Genomic DNA, 20,554 nt, shown 5'->3' with positions numbered 1-20,554 from the left:
CTTTCGTAACTTTAACTGTCATAAGTATTTTTTTTATTTTTTCAGCTATGTCTGCCTATCAAAAATTTTATTCTCTCAAAGGGGATTATTGGAAAGATGCCTCCTTTTTATATGGACAAGGACTTGTTTATTATCACTTCAATGCTTTCCAATGGTAAGTCGTTAAGACAAAATTATTTTATTCAATAGTAAATTGTTTTATAAAATTTCTGTTCTACTAATTTGCATGCATTATTTTTTTGCTATTTGTGTAATATGCAATTCTAAATATTTTTATATTATCGTTACATTTTTTATAATGATACATGGTAATACATATTCATGTTTAATTTTGAATGTGTAATTATAAAATTGACGTTTGTGTACTAGTTTTAATTTAAACGAAACAAGATGTTTCGTATTATTCGATTTAAAATGTTAAATTGAGGTAGATTAAGCTTACAACTGATTCAGATTAGCTCGAATACACCCATATTAAAATAACTTACTTATTGATAAAATCGAATCTGAGGTATTTGTTGTACTTGTACTTTGAAAGAACAAAAGCAAAACAGTGCAGATGAAAATGTCTCTGCAGAAAAATGTAATCTCTCATGAGAGTAGTTCACCTTGAAAAGGGGGCGTCGGCCCCATATACGGTGTACACATAGAGTTCATCGTTCTCGTCCTGTATTCTCTATTTTTTAATTTCGCGCAAAATCCTGCTGGTAATGTTATTTTGTCCCTTACCATCGGTAAGGCAGAATATGCAAAATGTTGGTAAACCAGATCACCAATGGGAGTCGTTCTCGTTTGAATTCACCGTTAGTACCAAACTCGACAATAGATGTCACTGTTTTCCACGTCGAAATAACGAAAAGTGCCTACGTGCCCAGCTGCCGTGGAGGCATGGGCGACTAGGGAGAATGAGGTAGAGGGGGATAATAGGCCAAATACGCATCTGTTTTCGAGACTGAAACGGTAATTTAGATTTTTCACACAAATATTGCGGTTCTAACTACGATAATAGGTTACTTTGTTCGTAATATCCCGCAGCTTGGCAAATATAAATTATTGTTGCTTTCTAAGGGCTTTTTCCTTAGATACATATTAGGATTACTATGCATATTTCACAACTAAAAGTTGGAAAATATAAACAGAAATCCTATTATTATCATCAAGCTGCATATTTATATTTAACAGTATCTGTGAAATTTTGAAGATGCTTTTACAGATATTCGTGGTTAAAATTATTTCAGTGACAGTATCGATTATAACGCGCCATGACCGCCTTAATAAAGCTGTTCGGTAAATCTAATTTAACCTTAATCAACGTCAGTGATGTACAGATGTGCTCGAATTTCGTTACGTACGATCGCGCGCGAATAATATAATATTTAGCTGCCGCGATTTCAGAAATCGGAACGTTTCTATTCATTCTTTATTAGGTACTTTGAAATAGTCCTAGTTCCATAGTATCGCCAAATATCACTTAACGCGGTTATGTTCGTTATTCTCGATTAGCATCGTGTCAGTGACCAGGTCAAACGTTCGGTCGTCATATTCTAACAATATCATTGTAACGTTGGAACAAGAGCTTTGTTAAACATATAAAATAGCGTAGCTCAAATTTTAATTGAATTTTCGTTAAATCTCATTAAAACAAAAATATCCCTAGAATGTGTTATCGATTTGTTTGTGTAATTCTTTTGTTCGATTTGTATATTTAATTTCTAAACGTATCGGTTACTTTTGTTTGGTTTTAACGATACTCTGTTATCGTGTCGACCATGATACAATTTTCTTTGCAAAACAATTAATAATTTATTCAGTGTTGTATTTATCTGGCTACGCGATTCGACGTAAATACGTGACAGATATTGTTACTGTTGACTTGACGTTTCCTGTCAGACAATCGGCTTTATAGACGGTCAGAAATGGGAATATCGATTTCCTGTTCAACCCTCCTTAACTTGGATGGAGCAAGATTTCCGTGGAACAAACCTCGCAGAGAACTCCCTTTCGATCTTTCGGCATTCTCTGTATACAACCACGATACCACGAAACCGTTATCAATTTCTTCGATTGACGTCTTTAGGATTCCCCTCCCAAGCGAACATTTCTCAAAGCGTGTTTTGTTATTCCATCACGCGGGACTGAATATCCAGTAATAGGTACGTTCAGTAAGAATCTTGTATTTTGTATAGGTTATGCGTAATCGGCCGGTAACCGTAAAGCGTCAAAGTAACTAGATCATTTTCTTAAAGCGATTCTAGTGATTTAATGTTTCAGATATTAATAAACTTGCTTCGCGAATTATCGATTGTATCGTTCTTTTTTTCTCGATAAACGTTAGATAATAAATCGATATCGACTCAACAATGGCAGGGATGTTGATTGTGGTGTTGTTTCTTTGTGTTGTCGTCTAGAAGTAAAAGACAATTAGAGGACGGTGACGTGAAAGGTAGAATGCCTTTCGTCTTTATCTTGGTCGATAAACCGCAGACTTATTCAGTGGATGAAATTGAATGGAAAATCGTCTCTTTGCGGATGCGAGAGGCGGTTTCCTTGGATATATTGGATTACAAAGCGTTCGTTCAGGTGTGCTTAGTAGAAAGTACGTAACAGCAATTATTTGATATAGATCATTCGAATAAAACGACAGGCGTGTATATCTTTTGCTTCGTTGGTATTAATGAATTCGTACTTGTGAAAATTAAAATCTTCCGTGATCTACATTTACTTGAAATATTTATTTTTATCTCCATCCCGTGCATCACGAGCAAATTATACACGCTGTAAATATTTATATTTTCCAAATAGAAGAAAAATTACAAGTTTCTGTAGAAGTGCAAGTACATTTTTCAGGTCGTTGTGCATTTTTCTTTCTCGCGTTTATTCTCTATTTTTTTTTTTTTTTTTTTTTTTTTCTTTGCTTCCGTTTACCGTAGAAATGCAACAGTAAATGAAACCGCGAAGTCGTGTTCAACAACTGAAGAAACTGGAACGGGTCGCTCGATACTGCTATACAGTTGGCAGTCTTGCATTTTGTCGTTGTAACGTGACAAAAATTGTATTACGAATCACGTTGAAAGGATCTTTGGTCTAAAAGAATATAAATAATTATAGTATAATCGAGCGTAGTTTAATTCAGTATAAAAGCTCATCGTGCCCCCCTTAGAAAACTCTGCGATCCCCTTGGGAACCAGCGTTGTATGCAAAATAATTTTTTACGTTGCACGTGGCAAATCTAACAAGGGACGAAGAAAGCATCGATCTAACGGTTCACGGGAAACATCAGTATTTAGATCGATTGCACGTTGAAACACTTGTTCGTTTCTTTTTTCGTAATCAAAAAACTGAAAGAAATTGTTATATTAATTGCATTCGCGTGATAGGTTAGTTCATTGTAGTGTACGGCATCGCGCTGCGATCGCGATAATTATACGAATAGAGAGCTACGGTTCGTCGATAACAGAAATTACAAAGAGAAAATGGTTCGTGACACGCTACTCGCTGAAGTATCGACGGTGAAATGAATATTATCGTTTCTGTACCGTGAAGTTATTTTCTTTGTTTCCTAGTCACACGTAGCGATAGGATCGAAGCCGTATCGCGACTGATATCTAAACCTGGCGGGATATATTCGAATTGCATACAAGTGTACTTTGAAAAAACAAAAGCAACGCTTATAAATAGAACTTAACAGATTACGTTCGAACCTCGTAGGAGCGCGTGGAAAAATAATAGCAGCTCTTGGAAGCATAATCGAAACCTAACGGGTTAGATCTGGGTTAGGTAATAATGAAATTGCAATAATGAGACCATACGCGACATAATTTACATTTTATTTCGGCTCGTATAGTCCCGTGAAAAACAACAGGGTTAGGTTAGGTTTACCGGAGGCAGATTGGAATTGAAATTTTTCGAGTATTCCCTATTTCGACGATTTTCGATTGAAAGGGAGCTTGCAGCAACCCCTTCCTTCGGCCAGCGAACCTTTTTACGCCAACTTTTTCACTCCCTGCACCCTCCTAGCGTTGAATGGAGACGAATCTCCCTAAGGGTGATTCACATGACGCGTGACTCGTCAGTTTGTAATCTCTCGTACGTGCACGGTTCGCGTATTGTCTATTGTATCGGTGTCTGCAATATTTATAGCGCCCACGGTATTATGCAGTCGTCGACTCTATACCCGCTACTATTTTACGATATCGACCCTCTTGTTTCGTATGTGCTGACGACAGAGTCGGGCAAATTTTATTCACGAGCAGCGAATAAAAACCAACTTCCCTTTACGTTTCATTGATAAACTCATTCGTAAATTAGAATCCGTCGACCCACCGTTAGTCGCGAAAGCGAGAGTAACGTATTTAGTCGCGCGTAATACATAACCTATAATTTTTGCACTACTTTAGTTTTCGAATTTTTATCTTATGCTAATTAATTAACCGACTGCAAGATTTTATCTGCGATTCAATTATGCACCGTTGCAAATCGTAACTGACACTTGACAAAAGTCTTTTGTGTCTAACTTGATTGAAAAGTATTTTAAATATCCGCCACTAGGTGGCTATAGGGTCCGTTTGACCAGTTATTCCGTATATAGGAAATGGACATGTAGCTATTCCCGTTTGAAACGTTATCTTCCCCGGATAAAACTTTACTGATAAGTCCAACTGGTAGTTCCGGGACGAAAAGCAAAAGGGATTGAAAACGTATTTGCATCGCTCAAGTGCTCCTAAAGTCCCAAAGATCATTTTAATTGCATCGTTCGCCAGAAGCATTATTTTAAGTTACTACGTATGTATTATTCATAACCTATAAATTTTGCGAAATTTTCACGCAAAGCATCCACAGGGTACGATTTGTTACGATTTTTAATTCGATGTGTGGCTGTACATGGCTGAACACGTGTGTAGAAGGAGAGGCAGTAAAATCGATCGTCTGTAACGCATCTCTATGCGTTGCACGTGACTCAACGGCACTCTGCCATGGCGGACAAATGTCCCGGCTGCTGTACCGACGTCCATTGCTCGCGTAGCCTAACCAAAGCGCGTTTCAAACAATCGATTCTTATTACCGAAAAAGGAAAATGCTCGTACGCTTACGGTTTCATTTTCCACGCGATTCTAAACATTATTTTTAGTTTAAGCCTCTTTCACTACGCGAATAGATAGTTACGTACTTGTTATCATCAACGTACCGAGGATAAATTAAGCATGAAATACATAGTTTTGATGTTTTTACTCCGTGTAGATCTATACAGGGTGTTCGACCACCCCTGGGAAAAATTAAATAGGGTATTTTAGAGACCAAAATAAGACGGAAATCAAGAATGCCAATTTCTTGATGGAGGCTTCGTTAAAAAGTTATTAACAATTAAATTCAGCAATTTCAAATCGTCCCTGAAAAATTATTTTCGGTTGCGAGGGTCAATTACAATCATTTTTGGTGAATACACATACCTTCGAAATCTTATCCACTTTCGAGAAAAAAAATCGGATAGGCGCTGAAATATTTCGGCGAAAAAAAAATTTCTCAAATCGTTCTAAAAAAATTATTTCCGATTGCGGGGGCCAATTACAATCATTTTTTGTTATTACACATACCCCCGAAATCTTGCGCATTTTCGAGAAAAAAATTCAATACGGACGGAACTTTAAAGGTTAATAACTTTTTAACGAAGCCTCCATCGACAAATTGGTATTCTTGATTTTCGTCTTATTTTGGTCTCTAGAATCCCCCATTAGAATTTTTCCCAGGGGTGGCCGAACACTCTGTATAGGTAGGATTAATTTGTTTGGTTTTATGGGCAATTTTCATAGTCATTTATTTTTCATTGAGACGACGTTTTAGTTTAATGTACGTATTACATAAAATTTTATATTATGCTCCAATCTACGTATATCAATTATTTGTACCTTTAGAAAATGTTACTTAATTAGCTAGTTGTGAATTTACTTTAATCGTGAGCTCATGTAATATCTTTGACATTTAGCTTCGTTAATTTTCAAGATTTTTGTTTAGAATTTTGTCGTTATACATAAAGTGGGTTTCTTACGTTGGCATAACTAAGAATAAACTACCGTGCGAGAATTGCTCGTAAAAACTAAAGAAATTACGCATTGTGTGGATGGTTCGAAGGCAGTTAGTACGACGCTATTTCGCTTTCTGAAGGTTTATGGCTGGGTCAAGGGCTGAATAGATCCTTGACACAAGCCACGCATCCTCATGGTCGGGCGCTGAACGATGGCTGGCGACTTGCAGGCGTATAGTTATCGGATGTCGGATGACATTGTTTAGGGAATATGTCTTATTGCTAAGAAATGGGATTTTGTTCCTAAAGTTAGCACCTTAACCCCCTAACGTCCATGCCCGAATCTGACTGCTTTGAAAAACGATATTTGTTTAATCTAATGGTTTAAGGGATGATAATATTTGTTTTCTTTCAAATTATACGTTGGATAGAACATTGTAAGTAACAAAAACCGCATTTTTAGAAACAAATGTAATAAAGAAAACTGATCATTCTTGGTTAACCCGAAAAATATGAGCGTTAAGGGGTTAATGTACTTCCAAATAATAACAAAGCTGATAAATATAAAAATTTCTCTTTATTAATAGTAGAAATTTTTAACGTGCAAAAGAGAAAAAATGAACGACATTAATAATTAATTGGTACTGTTGGTTATTCATTATTCGAATGAAATTTAGCTCGAGGCCCACCGTACGTTCCGACAGTTTCCTCGGAACACAAGACCCTGAAGTCACGCATAGAACAAGCGGATACGGTTACGCCGTCGATAACACGGTTTCAGTGTTCCACAAACGTTTAATGAAATCGAAAGGAACTAATGTGCGGGCATAAAATTCAGAGACGACAAGGGTCAATTAATTTGAATACTTATCTTCCCCCGTTGGCCGTGCATTCAAGCCCTGGGGGGAATTAAACTAAGGAAGTAGTCCCTTAGCAGTCGGCGGTACGCATTTATTCGCCCTTATCGGATCGGTTGTAAGTTTCCAGGTAGGCACCTTGCGCGTGAGACTTTTCACGAGCCCCGAGCACACACGTGTACGTCGTCGCTCAAACGATACGGCTGCACTCGGACTGCACCCTGCCGCGTACGTGCACCGTAAGGTGCATGCAAGCTCTGACCCAAATTGTACGATCGATACTCCCTGGCCCAGATACGCTTCCCGAGATTAATATTTTTTCCACGCAAGCCCGACGATCATCGATCCCTTTCTCCCTTTCTTTCTCTCGTTTCGCGAACTTCAACGCGACGTACGAGAGATTCCTTCGGCTGCAATTAATCACGACGCGTACGACATCATCCTTCCCATTCACGCAACTCCCGTTACTAGACCATAGTTACGAACTTAACTGTGAATAGATTGAGAGCTATCGGTAGCTGATCTGAAATTCTTCGAAATTACGAACGTAAGGTTGTTCAAACTTCTGCAGAAAGTCTATTTAGAAATTGTCGATGACCCGCTCGAAACTTGCAACGCGTCGTTAAAAGATTATGGTACATTGGAAAGTTGCGAGAGTCTCGTACGCGGCGCGAAGAACGAGCATAGCTTCATCATCGCGCAAGAATAACGAAATAGTTCGTATAAACGTTTATCTTGTTTCGCTTTGTTTCCTAGTTGCAGTCGTTTTTATGTCGAGAGCCAAGCAGCCGTAACCGATTCGATCGAACACACAGATACGTTGAATCACTGCGTCGTATCTTATGTACGATTTTGCTGATTATCCGCGCAAGACTTTCATAATGTTCCGTGAATCATGCCAGTCTTTTAACGAGAGTCTGTGCTCGTTGAAAATTTCTAGACGAGCCAGCCTCGGATATAGCATCAGATAGGGTATGACAAATTATTTTTAATTCAGATGAAAATAGGTTTCACGTGATATTGAAATCAATTAAGAAACATTTGTTGGTCCACGTCTCAGCTAGTAGCCGAAACTCTTAGAATATTTTGCACCAAACGATTCTGTTCCCTTTTAAATTTTACCTACTGTTCTTCCATCGAATAAATGTTTTTCATAATTTTCTTGCACGGTATAAGTATAGGTCTAACGCCGTCCGATGAACATTTATCGTCGTTTCGACTTTTCTCATTACGCCGCCTGAAATTGGATTGCATCCTAATGAGGTGCGTTATGGTCCGATAACTCATACGCGTAATTTCGGTGCGCGCGAAATCAGTCGCGCAAATTGTTGTCTGCACTTTCGTGTTTCGCGCTCGAGTCTGATTCATCTGCTTAATTTGGAATCACTGATCCACGATTCATCTTTTAAATTCATTTCTCGTCTCTGTCTCATTTATTCAACATTTCCGACAAAAGCAACTACGAAAAAGATAGTTTCAAGTTGTTACTGCTCGCGGATAGCGAAAGCGTCGGTGGAGATTCGTTCTATTTTTATCTGGTAATGGCTTTGAAAACAAGCTCGATGATCTACGGTGCAAAGTGCTTCGAGATTCACGTTTCACCGATCAAAATTTTGTTATAATTATTTTAATTAGAAAAATACACGAACGAAAGATCCTCCGTATAGAGCGGGAAATGTACCTCCTGTATTTGCGCGAAATTGGAATTCCTCAGCGAGCGGGTTTCGAGGGAGCCGGTAACCCCGGTCACCGACAAAGCGTCAGGTGGATTGTGCAACGACCGGTGCACCTTCGGTGCTGCTTACTCCGCGTATATGCAAGCGTTACCGTAGGAGCCCGGCGGGACAACGAGGACAACGACGTCGACAGCGGGCGGCAGGGAGTCGTCTCGGTATTACTTCGCGGATCGTTCGGCGAGGTCATGGTCAGCCGGCGTGCTGAAACCGAGAGTCAACAAACTCTGGCAGCGAACAAGCAACCAGCGAGCCAGCTAACCCGACGAACGAACCGGGCAAGAGTATACCCAGAGCCACAGCCACTCGGCCATCTAACCGGACAGTTAACCAACCCACCAAACGTTAACCCTCTGTCCGTTCAGGCATCAGTTCCTCGAGGAAGCACACCTCGTCTTGCTAGCGGATTCTGTTCGCCCCCTTTCTCCTTTTACCCCTCTCCTCCGTTGTCCTTTATTTCTCCGTTTCCGTCTCTTCCTGCTTTCTCCGCCACCTCCCCCCTCCTCCTCCTCCTCCTCCTCCTTCTCCTCTTCGACCGTTGTTTCTGCAGCGATCCTTCTTCTTCTGTCTCCTCCTCCGCGCGTTACATCGCTAAAATTAATTCGCAATCATTATTTATAGCCGGACCGTTGCGTGAGGAGGTAGCGTACCACGCGTGGCAGGTGCGGCATTCATAATCGTCGCGAAACGAGTTCTCTCCCTCGTGGTCTTGGTGAAACCGACGAAAGATTCGCGGTTCACCATTGTTCGAACGCCCCTGGACTAGGACTGGACTATTATATCGGGAAGAAAACTGGTCCGTAACCTTCTGATTCTTGGTACCGTGTGTGCAGAATGTTGAATCGTAGAAGCAAAAACACGCCCAAGATGTGGGATAACATTTTTTATGTATTTTCTATAATTTTTTCTTTAGGATCGGTGATCCAATGAGTGTATCTGTGATTCCAACTTTTCCAACTGTGTCGTGTGCTTTGAATTGGGGTTTTATAGTATTTGTAGGTCGCGTAGTTTATCGGAACGGAAGTAATCAAGGTTGCTGATGCTACGTTTAGTTCGCAGGACAATACTTGGCCTTTTGCATCGTTCTATTTCTAATTACAGCCTGACCTTGAGTTACGCAAATCGTAGATACGCGTTTCCGCCCCCATTTATGCTCTTGTAGATATTTTGCATGGGTGAAATATTCCAGAATGAATTAAAATGGAATTCGCATTAGAAACGTTAAAAAAATTAAATTCTTTATCGATAGATTCCATATAAAGTTTGCGATACATGCTCGACTATAGTTTGTTCTAGTTGGAACAATAGTCACGCTCGAAATAGTTACTAAAAGCCAGTAATTATTACTAAAAAGGTTTACAATTATATTCATTACGCTTGTTGTTAAAGTAAATTTTAATAGTTAGCTAAATAATCGTCATTCTAATGGGCATCCCCTCTTAACCGTGCAAGCGAAGGACTTACTGTAACAGCGTCTAATTCGAAACGATGAACGCATGTCTGTTCACGAGCGTATCGACGCACACGTGCGACTATTTTTAAGCGCACGTGAGCGTCGTTCGGTGAATCAATTTCCCTCGTAACGGTGCGCCTCCGTTGCAAGATACGGAATAAAGAACGCGGAAATTGTAAACAAGACGCGATGTCGCCCGACCCGACGACGTTATCGCTTTTCCCGAATCGGAAGGAAAAATCTGCTACGCGACGTTAGTTTAATCAGTCACCGAAACTTAGCCATCGCATTCGTTCGTGTATTCTGAAAGAGATTCGATGAAAAGGAAAGAACGATACGTTATCTGAGCGTTCCTATTGTTTCAAGACAGAACACACACGTGTTTATGCATACTGCGCGGAACACATCGAGTTTATCGGCATTGGTACTCGTGACGTCGTGACTCGTGGTGGCAGCGCCCTGTACGGGTCCGCGCCTCCGCGAGCTGTGACGTCATTGGGTAGCGGGGCGAGGTTCCGACCAATGGCCACGCGACACGTCATCGCCTGCCTCCGCTCTTCGGCAACGGCGGAGACGGCGAGTCACGTGACGTCACCAGGGACGGCACGGCACTCCGCGGAGTTGAATGACCCCCCAGACCAAGTTCAATACACCGACGAGGAAAGACACGACCCGCGGACCTGCGAGTCCACGACCATAGTTCCTTCGTTGCTTGTCGTTTCGTCCGTGTTCGGCCCTGGGGGAACGAGTCTTCCTTCTCCCGCGTTTGCCCGCCTCGGATGCGTTCGGCGCGTCTCGGCTTCCCTCGGTTCGCTCGAATCGCGGTGCTGTTTGGCCCGTCGAATCGGACCAACACGCCGTTCGATCCGACGAACCGTCGCATTCGGTGGCTGCTTCTCTACCCAGAGGTGAAAAACTATCGGCACTCGCCGACATCGATAATTTTCGACAGTTTCGAATAAATTAAGTTTGGAGGAGTAAGAGAAAACTCAACGAAGGGTACGTTCATAGCTAAACTCGTTGGAAACATTTTTCACGAGGATGAATTCAACAAACAATTCTCGTACTTGTAATATAAAATTACAAGAATTTAGTCCCTATTTTGAAGGTTGAAATTGACGTTTGCATCTTACACCCAACGTTTTATCTGATCTGTAATTTTAGCACACTATTGCTAGCACATTGCAAGAGATTCCCCAGAGGTTATTACAAGCGACTAGCTAAACGTAAACGACATTAAGCAGACTTAAACGTATGTAAATGCAATATTTTTAGCTCCATTATTTTAGCCAGTTTGTCTCTTCACCGATCGAATGGCTCTCGTGCGTAAGTTATACGATCGTCGTTGATACTTCTTGTAACGTTTCTTGTACGGGAAGTTGTAACGCGTATGGTCTGTTTTGAGCTGTGATTCAGAGACAAAGAGCGCAAATGTAGTTGCCAGTCACGCAGTTTGATCGAGTCATAACTCCTTTACGGTTCATAATAGGAAATGTAATAGAGGGAAAAAGTTGAACAGTTTAATAATGCCAAACTACCTATGGCATTACTTTTATCGCAGGTGCACCTTGCACCTGCAAAGTGCACTTGCACTTTCCTTTTAAAGGACGAAGTTGCACCTGCGAGAAACGTAATGTCATAGACATTATTAAACTGTTCAACTTCTTCGTCCGCCACCTTTTTCTATTGTCAACCGTAAAAGGGACATAACCCGATCAGATTGCGTTACTCACCGTGTATATTTTCTCAACGGAGCTAGAGAGCGTGCAGGTCGAGCGTTGCAACACGAAAAAAGATCCAATGGCGAATCGCCTAACGTTTTCCGGGTTGCAGACTGTACACGGTCCTGCTCGAGAGAGAAACCATGCGACGAGTAGATTTTCTACGCGACTTTAAGACCATAGACTGTCGGACCATAATTCTAAAACAAAAATAAGCAAACACATATCCGAGCTTTCTTGTCAGTGCTTATTATTTACAAAGATATTTAACGTTCAATTTTTTGATCTTTTCTCGTATAGTCTGTATCTAGTAATTACCATCTATGGTTTCCTTTTTATTTGTTTTCCTGTTGTTATTATGCCAGAGGGAGCTATTGTCCCAATCTCCAGCGGTAAAAATAGGAACAACGTTTTTAAACTTTGCACGTAGGTGGTGGGACACCTCGAGAAACATAACGAAAATAGAAGAAAACTCGAAACACTAACAAAGTTGCGTTACGCTCTGGATTACGAGCGAATAACAACAACCCGGGGTGGAGATAAGGGATAATGTGGTACGTTGATTGCGACGAATCGTTCTCGAGAGCCCCTGCGTGACCTTTATTGCTTAATACACGACCACTATTAAACGCAAATGTAGGTGACGTTGTTATGTCGCAGGTAATTTGCTGCGTTGATCGTAAATACTCGCATTTTTCTTCGGCAAATATACATAATCCGCGTTGCGAGATTATTACCGCCGAGCCACAGCAACCGGTGATTGAATTTAATTCGCATTATAAAATTATCGTATTATGTTTAATATTCCAAAAGAATTTATTAAAAAGGGAACTTAAAGTCTTCGTGAACAAAAAATGAAATTGTAATATCGTAAGATAGAAGCAGTTTGATATTTGATATACTGGGTCACTCGTTCCACGTTGCCTTGCAATAGAAATTCTCCCGCGAAAACGCGCGCGAGTGTATCGTCTGGATTCGTACGGTAACTGTTGTAAAAAATCGCTTTTATTTCGGGCGAAACGCATCACGATCGGTCTGTTTTTATTCATTTAGCCACCGAGGAAGTTAAAATTAGTCGTCGCGACGTTACATCTGGGAGTCAGTGACTCCTATGCGAACGTTATTCGCTCGCGCCCAAAGAAATCAGTTATGCGCCCGTTCCAAATGGAGGACAAAGATTTCCAGGCGGTTAGCGCGAGCGCGCCTCGCGACCAGCGAATAAATCGAATTCCTCGCGAAGAGCATATTCGATAAATACACTTTCGTAAGCAGCAAATTATCCGACGATCAACCGCGCATGCGCGCCATGCGGCACTCGCTTTAAAAGACTCCTTCGAGTATTGTTAACGAGCCATCGATAACTGTGCAGTTTATTTAACCAGCGACGTTTCGGTCGTTAAGTACCACGACTCTCTTTAGGAAACATTAAGGGGTTAGGTAACTCTAAAATTTTGAAGAATATTTCGACAATCATTTTACCATAATCCTGCACACCAGTCAGGCATCAAAAAATTAAGTGGCTCGGGAACATGGCGCTGTGTAGGCTTAATTATAAATATTTTTTAAACATTGCCAAGGGTTTTTTTCAATATTTGTTATACCTAAATACAGTGCAAAGTCTCAGGATAATTGACTGCTTATTTTTTCTTCATTGTAGCTTAAAAAATTGCCTTGTTTTCCATACCGCTAGAGTTCCCTAATCCCTTAAATAAACCCTACGAGTCGAAGTACAGGGTGTTTATTTTTTTTTTTAAGGCGCTATTTCATTTTAGTCGAAAGATTCGTAAATGAAACTTAATTTTCTCGATTCGTTTCTGCCAAGTTAATTTTTTATAGAAATCGGTCGATTCAGAAATTCAGTCGATCGGAACTTAACCGGTCACCTTATGTACAATGTTTCTCGTTAAAATTCATATGCCGCGCGAATAAGTAATATTCGAGCAACGGCCAACTATTCCAGCCTAGATCCGCCGCGTTTCCCGAACGAACTATGAAACCATGCTGGGCGATTTATATGCATCCATTTGTAATAGATGTCGTGAAAGTAAGTTGGCACCGGCACCGTTGCGAGAGAAACGTAGGCATCTCACGAACACGTGGTAAAACGGGGTGCGTGTTACAGCCACGTGGCCTGGCATCTGATAAGACCGGCCTAACGTGCTCGTACTCGCCACTTAGGCTAAGTAACCGGCCATGTTCTTCTGGTGCCATCCTTAAAAAGTTCCCGCGGATCGGACTGTGAAAAGACGGTCCGTATCTCGTTAGGGTAGCTTAATGAATTTTTGTTGAGTGCTCTGAAAGGAACTAATTAACGCTCGAGTATGGTTCGACTGTATTCGAGTAAATTGTGTTGCTTCGATGTCCGAATAAAGCATCACGTTGTCTTAATTCATCGATCGACGATAACGTTTCACGAAAGAAATCACAGTTTTTGACGAATCAAAGAATTGCTTAAAACATTTTTCGAGCGTAATAAATATTAGTGATCAATTTTGGCGTTGAATGTTGACCTTTGGCTTCGTCGAAAGAGCGTAGCCATATAAAGGATTCGTCGAGACCTACGATTTGAAGTATGACTCGTTCAAGAGCTTCCATTTCCGGTGCCTTCCTCAGCCCACGTGTTAGATATTTTGGAGATAAATAAGGTCAATAATATTACTAGCAAGGGATTATACGATAAAAATTTCGTTCGATTTCTGGTTTTTTTCGTCCATGGCATAACGCTCCAGTGCCACCGTGAACACGATCGATCAGTTTGCATTGTATAATGCGATTCTCGGCTCGAACGAAACCGATCCATTCCGGTTGACTTATCGATTCCGCTGAAAGTAACAGTGTTTCCGTAGAAAAGCGAATTAGAGCAGATAAGCGAGAGGGGTTGGCGATATTCGAATGTTTTTAACCGTCGTTACGTCGTATCGGCTATTATTTCTGAAGATTCGTGCGTCGTAATTTTTCCGGAGGATCGAGGGACGGTCAGTTGGCAAATAAATACGTAATCCAACGGGGAAACTGGGAAACGAGCGATCCTCCGGTTCGAGACGCGTCTGCCTATGGCGTTCGTCCTCGTTGGGAATAATTAAATCTGGGTTTAAAGTCGCTCTCCCTCGGCTCGGAAGAAAGAAGGAACTGAGAAAACGAGATTGCACGGCAACGCTGTGTGTATTTTGGTAACGAACCTCTCGGCTGGAATTTTCGGTCGTTTCCATCCTGACGAATGCACTCATCTCGCTCTACTTTACATAGGATACTTACACCGACGAATAATCGCTTATTTCGCGGTTTCGATGGTACCGTTGGCAGCATATCGAGAACCCCGTCTGTTATTTTAGATTATCTTTTTTGCTCGCTAATAATATTAAAAAAGAAAAGAAAAGCAAATAAAATACTTAGAAAAATAAGAGGATGCATTAAACTCGTTCAAAAGTAAAAATTAGTAATCGCTAAATAAATATTCGAGCGCGAGTGGAAATTAAATTTTCTTAGTTCACTTATAGATTTTTGTACCATATTAAGCGACAGGTATTTATGACTCGAGCGTAAACGGATTTATTACGTCTTCGTCCGCTCCACTCTTCCACCCTTCCGTCACTTGTCAAATTAATAATAATTGACATGCCTCGGAATCTATACTGCTCCCAAAATATACCTCATCGGTAAGATGTTCCAAATTTAACCAGGTGAAATTCATATTCGTAAAATGACAATTTTCAATCTTCCAATATTCGTCCTTTGAATTTAATAATATTAATATTTCTTAGCGTGTCTTGAAAATTGCACACCACTTGCTTCTAGGACCATTCTATCCATTTTCCAATCGTAATATCATTCAGATATTTAGTAAGGATGTCTTATTAAGCACACCGTACCTTTTCCATTCCACGAACAATTTAATTTTTCCACGGTGCAGCGTAAACGACGAATCCTGTGCAAATATGCAATTATGCGCGAGTACCATATCGCGTGCGAGATTTCGCGCGCAATTTTTTCCTCGATTAATTAACCGGTCATATAAAGTTTATATTTATGAAACCGCGTCATGGCCGTAGCGTTACTTCAGAGTGAAGTAACCGCGTTAACCGTGCTCGTTTTTATGCAACTAACCTTCGCCGTGTTGTTATCTATCTATATTCCATTCGCCGCGAAGGCAAAGGCTCGTTACGTGTGTTCGAACTTTCTCAGATAGCAGATTATCGGTTCACGATTATTTTTCTGAATTCTAATGAACGTTTTACGCGTACAACGTCATAGAAAAAAATCCCGAAGTCGATCGCTTTATAAGAGTGTATTAAGGATCACCGACGCAAACTATATGCGTCCCAACAGACAGATGCTTTTCCTTCTCTGTGCGTGAGAGCGATTCCACCTCGAAAACGGAAAGAGAAATAACATAAAAAAAAAAATTGAGAATCACTGGCGAAGTTTCTTTGTCCATGGCGGGCGAACGTGAAACGAGAAAAACGAAACAGGAAAGTGGCGCCGTGTGTATTTTAGTAACGAATGTTAAGGGAAAACGCGAAGCCGCGCGGCGCGGTGTGTTTGAACAAAGACGACACGATTTTTGACGCTCGAGAGGTTTTCTCTCGCTTATCCTCTCGCGCTCTGTTAGAGCTGTCCGCGTACTCAAAACTCGCGAAACCATTTCTTCCCCCTGGTTACTGTTTACAATGCATCTAAATACATTTCGCTGGGATTGTTTTATCGCATTCGCGCGAGCCTGCCCAAACAATTAAGCCACGCGAATTGTTTCAGTAACCGAAATGATCCGATCGAATTCTTTTAAGCCATTTCAATCCTTTCGAGTGACTTGAAGGGGGAAATTTCCTTTGGAGGGTTTAAGAATGAACCCCTAAAATATCAAGTAAGTCTGCTCATTCTTGGGAAAAATGATCCGATCGAATTCTTTTGAGCCATTTCAATCCTTTCGAGTAACTTGAGGGGGGGGGGGTTAAGAATGACCCCCAAAAATATTAAAGTCTGCTCATTCTAGAGATACTCGAACTGCGCTCTAAGAATCCATACCCACTCGGAGTTTCTTTCTACATTTATATTTACCGATTCCAGCTGCAGCCCTCCTTTACGTTTTGCCTATATATAACGAATGGTATCCGTTTCCGCCTTCTCATTTGAAATGGTAATAGGACTTTTAAATAGAGTTTTTCAAATGCAGGAAACAACATCCTCGCGAAGACTCGAGTAACGTTCGCGTCTGCCTACGCGTTATGCAATATTTGCATTTAGCGGTTTAATTTTTTACCATGCTCTAGGCAGAGACTAACAATTATCCATCATTTATCGTTGCTCTTTGAAGTATTAATGGTGTCGTGCAATGTATTAATTATTCTTCACGAGCAATTTTTTAATACTTAATTTACGTAAAGTTTACTGACATTTATTAACGTCCAACGAATATAGAGTTCAAGTTATATCAGTATACATCTGTTTATAAAAGCTTAGAAGTATTTAAAATTTATTTATTGATTGGATTAATTCAAACATTACGCGAGACTAAAATCCATAAGAATTCTTGCAACGAGCCAATGTTTAGGAACATATTTGGAGTTGTGGGGAGAATTTGACGAGCACGTGCCTTCGCGAAGCGCTACAGAATTACGTTATAGAGCCGTGCCAGATCGGAGACGTATAATCAGACAATTATGCTCATAATAATAGAGTTGGATTCTTAGTAACTCTGCCGCGAAGAGGTCCGTTGGCGAAGCCCTATTTACCTACGTGCCTTATGGGAAAGTTTGCAGTCGCTTAGCCGCAAAAACTGACGTGCAATTTCGTGACGTCGACGTACCGTGCTTATTGAAACTCGTTCTCTCGTTCGTGTATACGCACGCGAGAATTATTTCAACCAATGTATTTGCTTCGTTCTGTGCATTTGTTCTTCTGTTCTCCGTTAGCCCTCGAATTTCAATAAAATCCTGTTAAACTTCCGTTTGTAATGTGCATTTGGGTTTGATTTTTAAATAGAATATTTCAACATTAACATTTTTTAAATAAGTGGCCAAATATAATATCGGCAAACGATAACATTGCATCGAAATAAAAATGATATCGTTAAAAGGTAAACTTCATTGCGCGATTCGACTCTTTCCTATATTAATTTTTTGTATTCTCGCTGGGGAAAGAGAAAATTGCTGTATGCAATACTACCTCGCTTATTGCATCAATATGCGTTAGGGATAGTTGCAACGAAATCATCCCCACCACAGTTTGTGTTTCTTTAGTTCGGATAAACCATCTCCTAGTAGCTCTCAATGTTTCGATGTAAAATAATAGTTATCTTCGGAAAATATGTATTATAGATTCTCTTGCAGGATTTATTTTCATTTATGAGAGGCCAAAGATCGTACCGATTTTGAAATTAATGGAAATAGGCCGGACTGTATGTATGTTATTCAAATTATTGTCGTTCGTGTTGCTGTTACGAATAATCGTGTAAAAAGAAAGAAGAACAAAGTGCACGGAATGTGGAATTTTTTTAAAATGGCTTTAAGAATTACCTTTTTTACATCTCTTATGCAGGGTGTACGACTACCCCTGGGAAAAATTTTAATGGGAGATTTATATTGATCATAAAAACTCAGTAATTGTTGGAGTATAGTGTTTTTTAACACTTACCACTTATCTTGGGCGCAGAAATTTTTTTTTTTCAGGGATGTTATTTTGTTCGGATACCACTGATGTGGGCTGAAATCTATCGACATTGAAACCGGGCGTCGAAATTGCTCTTTTCGCAAGGTTAAAGTATAAAATAGAAAAGAAACGGGGTATATCGCTCGGGGCAAAGTGTCTTCGACGAAAACGATCACTGCTTCTTTAATAGTGGATCTTTCGATCCCTATCTTCGATCCACCTGAAAATTATCGGTCCCTAGTGGATTTTTAGTAGAAGAACAAAGAGGAATAAAACAAAACAAAATGTATACTTTATAGATTTTCCGTTTCTTGTTAGATAAATTGTATAACGACGATTTTAATTACAGGCGTCTATACGCTCGTCGTTTATTAAAAGTGATTTTGTTGTGTGTTGTGCGAAGCGTGATTACTCTGGCAAGCCTTATTATGCCACGTTTATATGTAGGTCTTGGGCTTTGTGTGACGTTCTCTTTCGCACAGAGAGGCGAAATGATATCAGCATGCGAGAAACGGATTAGCAGAGGCAAGCCTGCGTCGTGGTAATTCGGCATAATATGTTAACTGCTCTGGGAATGACATTTCTCGTTTCGCGCGAGAACTGCCGATGCATCGAATCGTGTGTACTCTTTTATCTGAAATTCTTAAGTACAAAGCGTTCTAAAAAGATTAAAATGATTAGTGTAAATGTTTATTGGAAAAAATGATAATCGATCGACAACAAAGAAATCTTTGCAATGTAACATATACATACTACCCCTCCAGTGTATTTGATAACTATTTACGAAAGTAACGATCGCTTCCTCTTTGGTTGCACCTCATGCCATTTGTAATTGCGTTATGAATTATTCTGATGTGTATTAAATTTCTAATACGACGAGGTGAATTTAGTGCGTCGAGCATCGAAGAGAATCATCGTAGCGGCGATGGTCGAGGCAACGTGGCAGATAAGCACGCTATCGAAACACCGTAGACAGCTGTAGTTCATACCGTGACACACGGGGTGGGTGCATCGGGCGGTGGCTTGTCGACGAGTGTCACGGTACTGTTCTAAAACAGGGCCACTACGCATGCGCGATTCCCCTATCGCCTCGTTCTCGTCCCCGAGCGTCCCTCTGCCGTAATATACCGTCGTTCTCCCCTCCAAGCGATCCTCGAGCGTATCCCCTCCCTCGTCCTCTCCTAATCCCCGTGTACCCTTCGCGCCAGTCGCGTCAGTTGCGTGAGAGCCTTTAGTGGGGGAGGTGCTCTTCAGCACTTTACCGTGCCGTAGCACCCTCTCCTCTCTCTTATAATCACTGCCATTAATATTAATATAAAGTAGAATTTCTCCGCGATTGCAAGAAGGGGGTCCGATCTTGCGTGTGAATCGCGATTCGAACAGTGACAACGAGTTTTCGGGGGATCGTTGCCCCGGTGGTCATTGCCACAGATCGGTCAGCGAATGTGTCGCGGAGGAAGGAGGAAACCGTAAGTGTTCGTTTCACACCGAGAAAGAAGTGAGGTGAACCATCGCGGGGACTCGTCGTTGTGTTCAAAGTGCTCCGTTTCTCGCCGCTGAACGGCCGGTCGCGTCCCTTCGTGTCGAACAGTGTAACCACGTCTCGTCAGCTTCGTTTTGTGTGCATCGACACGTTACTGGCCTGGCGCGTCCGACGGCCTTGTTCCTCTCCTGCCTGCTCTACCCGAGTGCGCGTTACACAGATATATCGTAATATGTTGCGTGCGACGTCGTGACCGAAAGCGACGTCTGGGATTCTGTGCGCGATTCCCAACGAGGAAGTCGGTGAACTTGTGTACCGTCAGTGTGTGATATTCTCGTTCTCCAGCGTTCTCTCCCCGTTTCAACGAGCCTCCAGCGAACCGTTCGTCAGGCCTTTTCAGTGTACATGCGGCGTCTTCCTGGCGCTGATTGAGGTTTAAATTCCACCAGACCTTGGGCGATTTAAATGGTGAGCGAACCGCTGACTGACGGTGCGTGCGCGTCGCGACTTGTCTCTTGGTTGGCACGCTTGCACGTCTATCGCGACAGGAAGCGTGCTTTTCTCGTTGTTACCGACCACCGTGTGCCGCGGCATTTACTTTTACAGATCGATTGTCGCGCGTTCTTTAATCGGCGCATCGCGA

General features: G+C 41.2%; 1 protein-coding gene across 4 annotated transcripts in view; it reads left to right on the top strand.

The window, feature by feature from the left end:
* Utx (Utx histone demethylase) overlaps positions 1-20,554 on the top strand; it is a 102,297-nt gene that overhangs the window by 1,022 nt on the left and 80,721 nt on the right. For 2 of the 4 annotated variants that reach the window (XM_076783616.1, XM_076783617.1), the window contains exon 1: positions 19,390-20,379. Coding sequence is in view for 1 of the 4 variants with exons in the window: in XM_076783615.1 (XP_076639730.1) it covers positions 46-154 (109 nt within the window). In the remaining 3 variants the exon portion in view is untranslated. Of the gene's footprint in view, positions 1-45; positions 155-19,389; positions 20,380-20,554 lie in introns of those variants that run through there. The other 2 variants (XM_076783615.1, XM_076783618.1) reach the window with 2 other exon arrangements.

Source organism: Colletes latitarsis, chromosome 2, assembly GCF_051014445.1.
Source record: "Colletes latitarsis isolate SP2378_abdomen chromosome 2, iyColLati1, whole genome shotgun sequence".
In the NCBI taxonomy this organism is placed as follows: Eukaryota; Metazoa; Arthropoda; class Insecta; order Hymenoptera; family Colletidae; genus Colletes; species Colletes latitarsis.
This window is presented reverse-complemented; position numbering and strand designations above follow the sequence as displayed.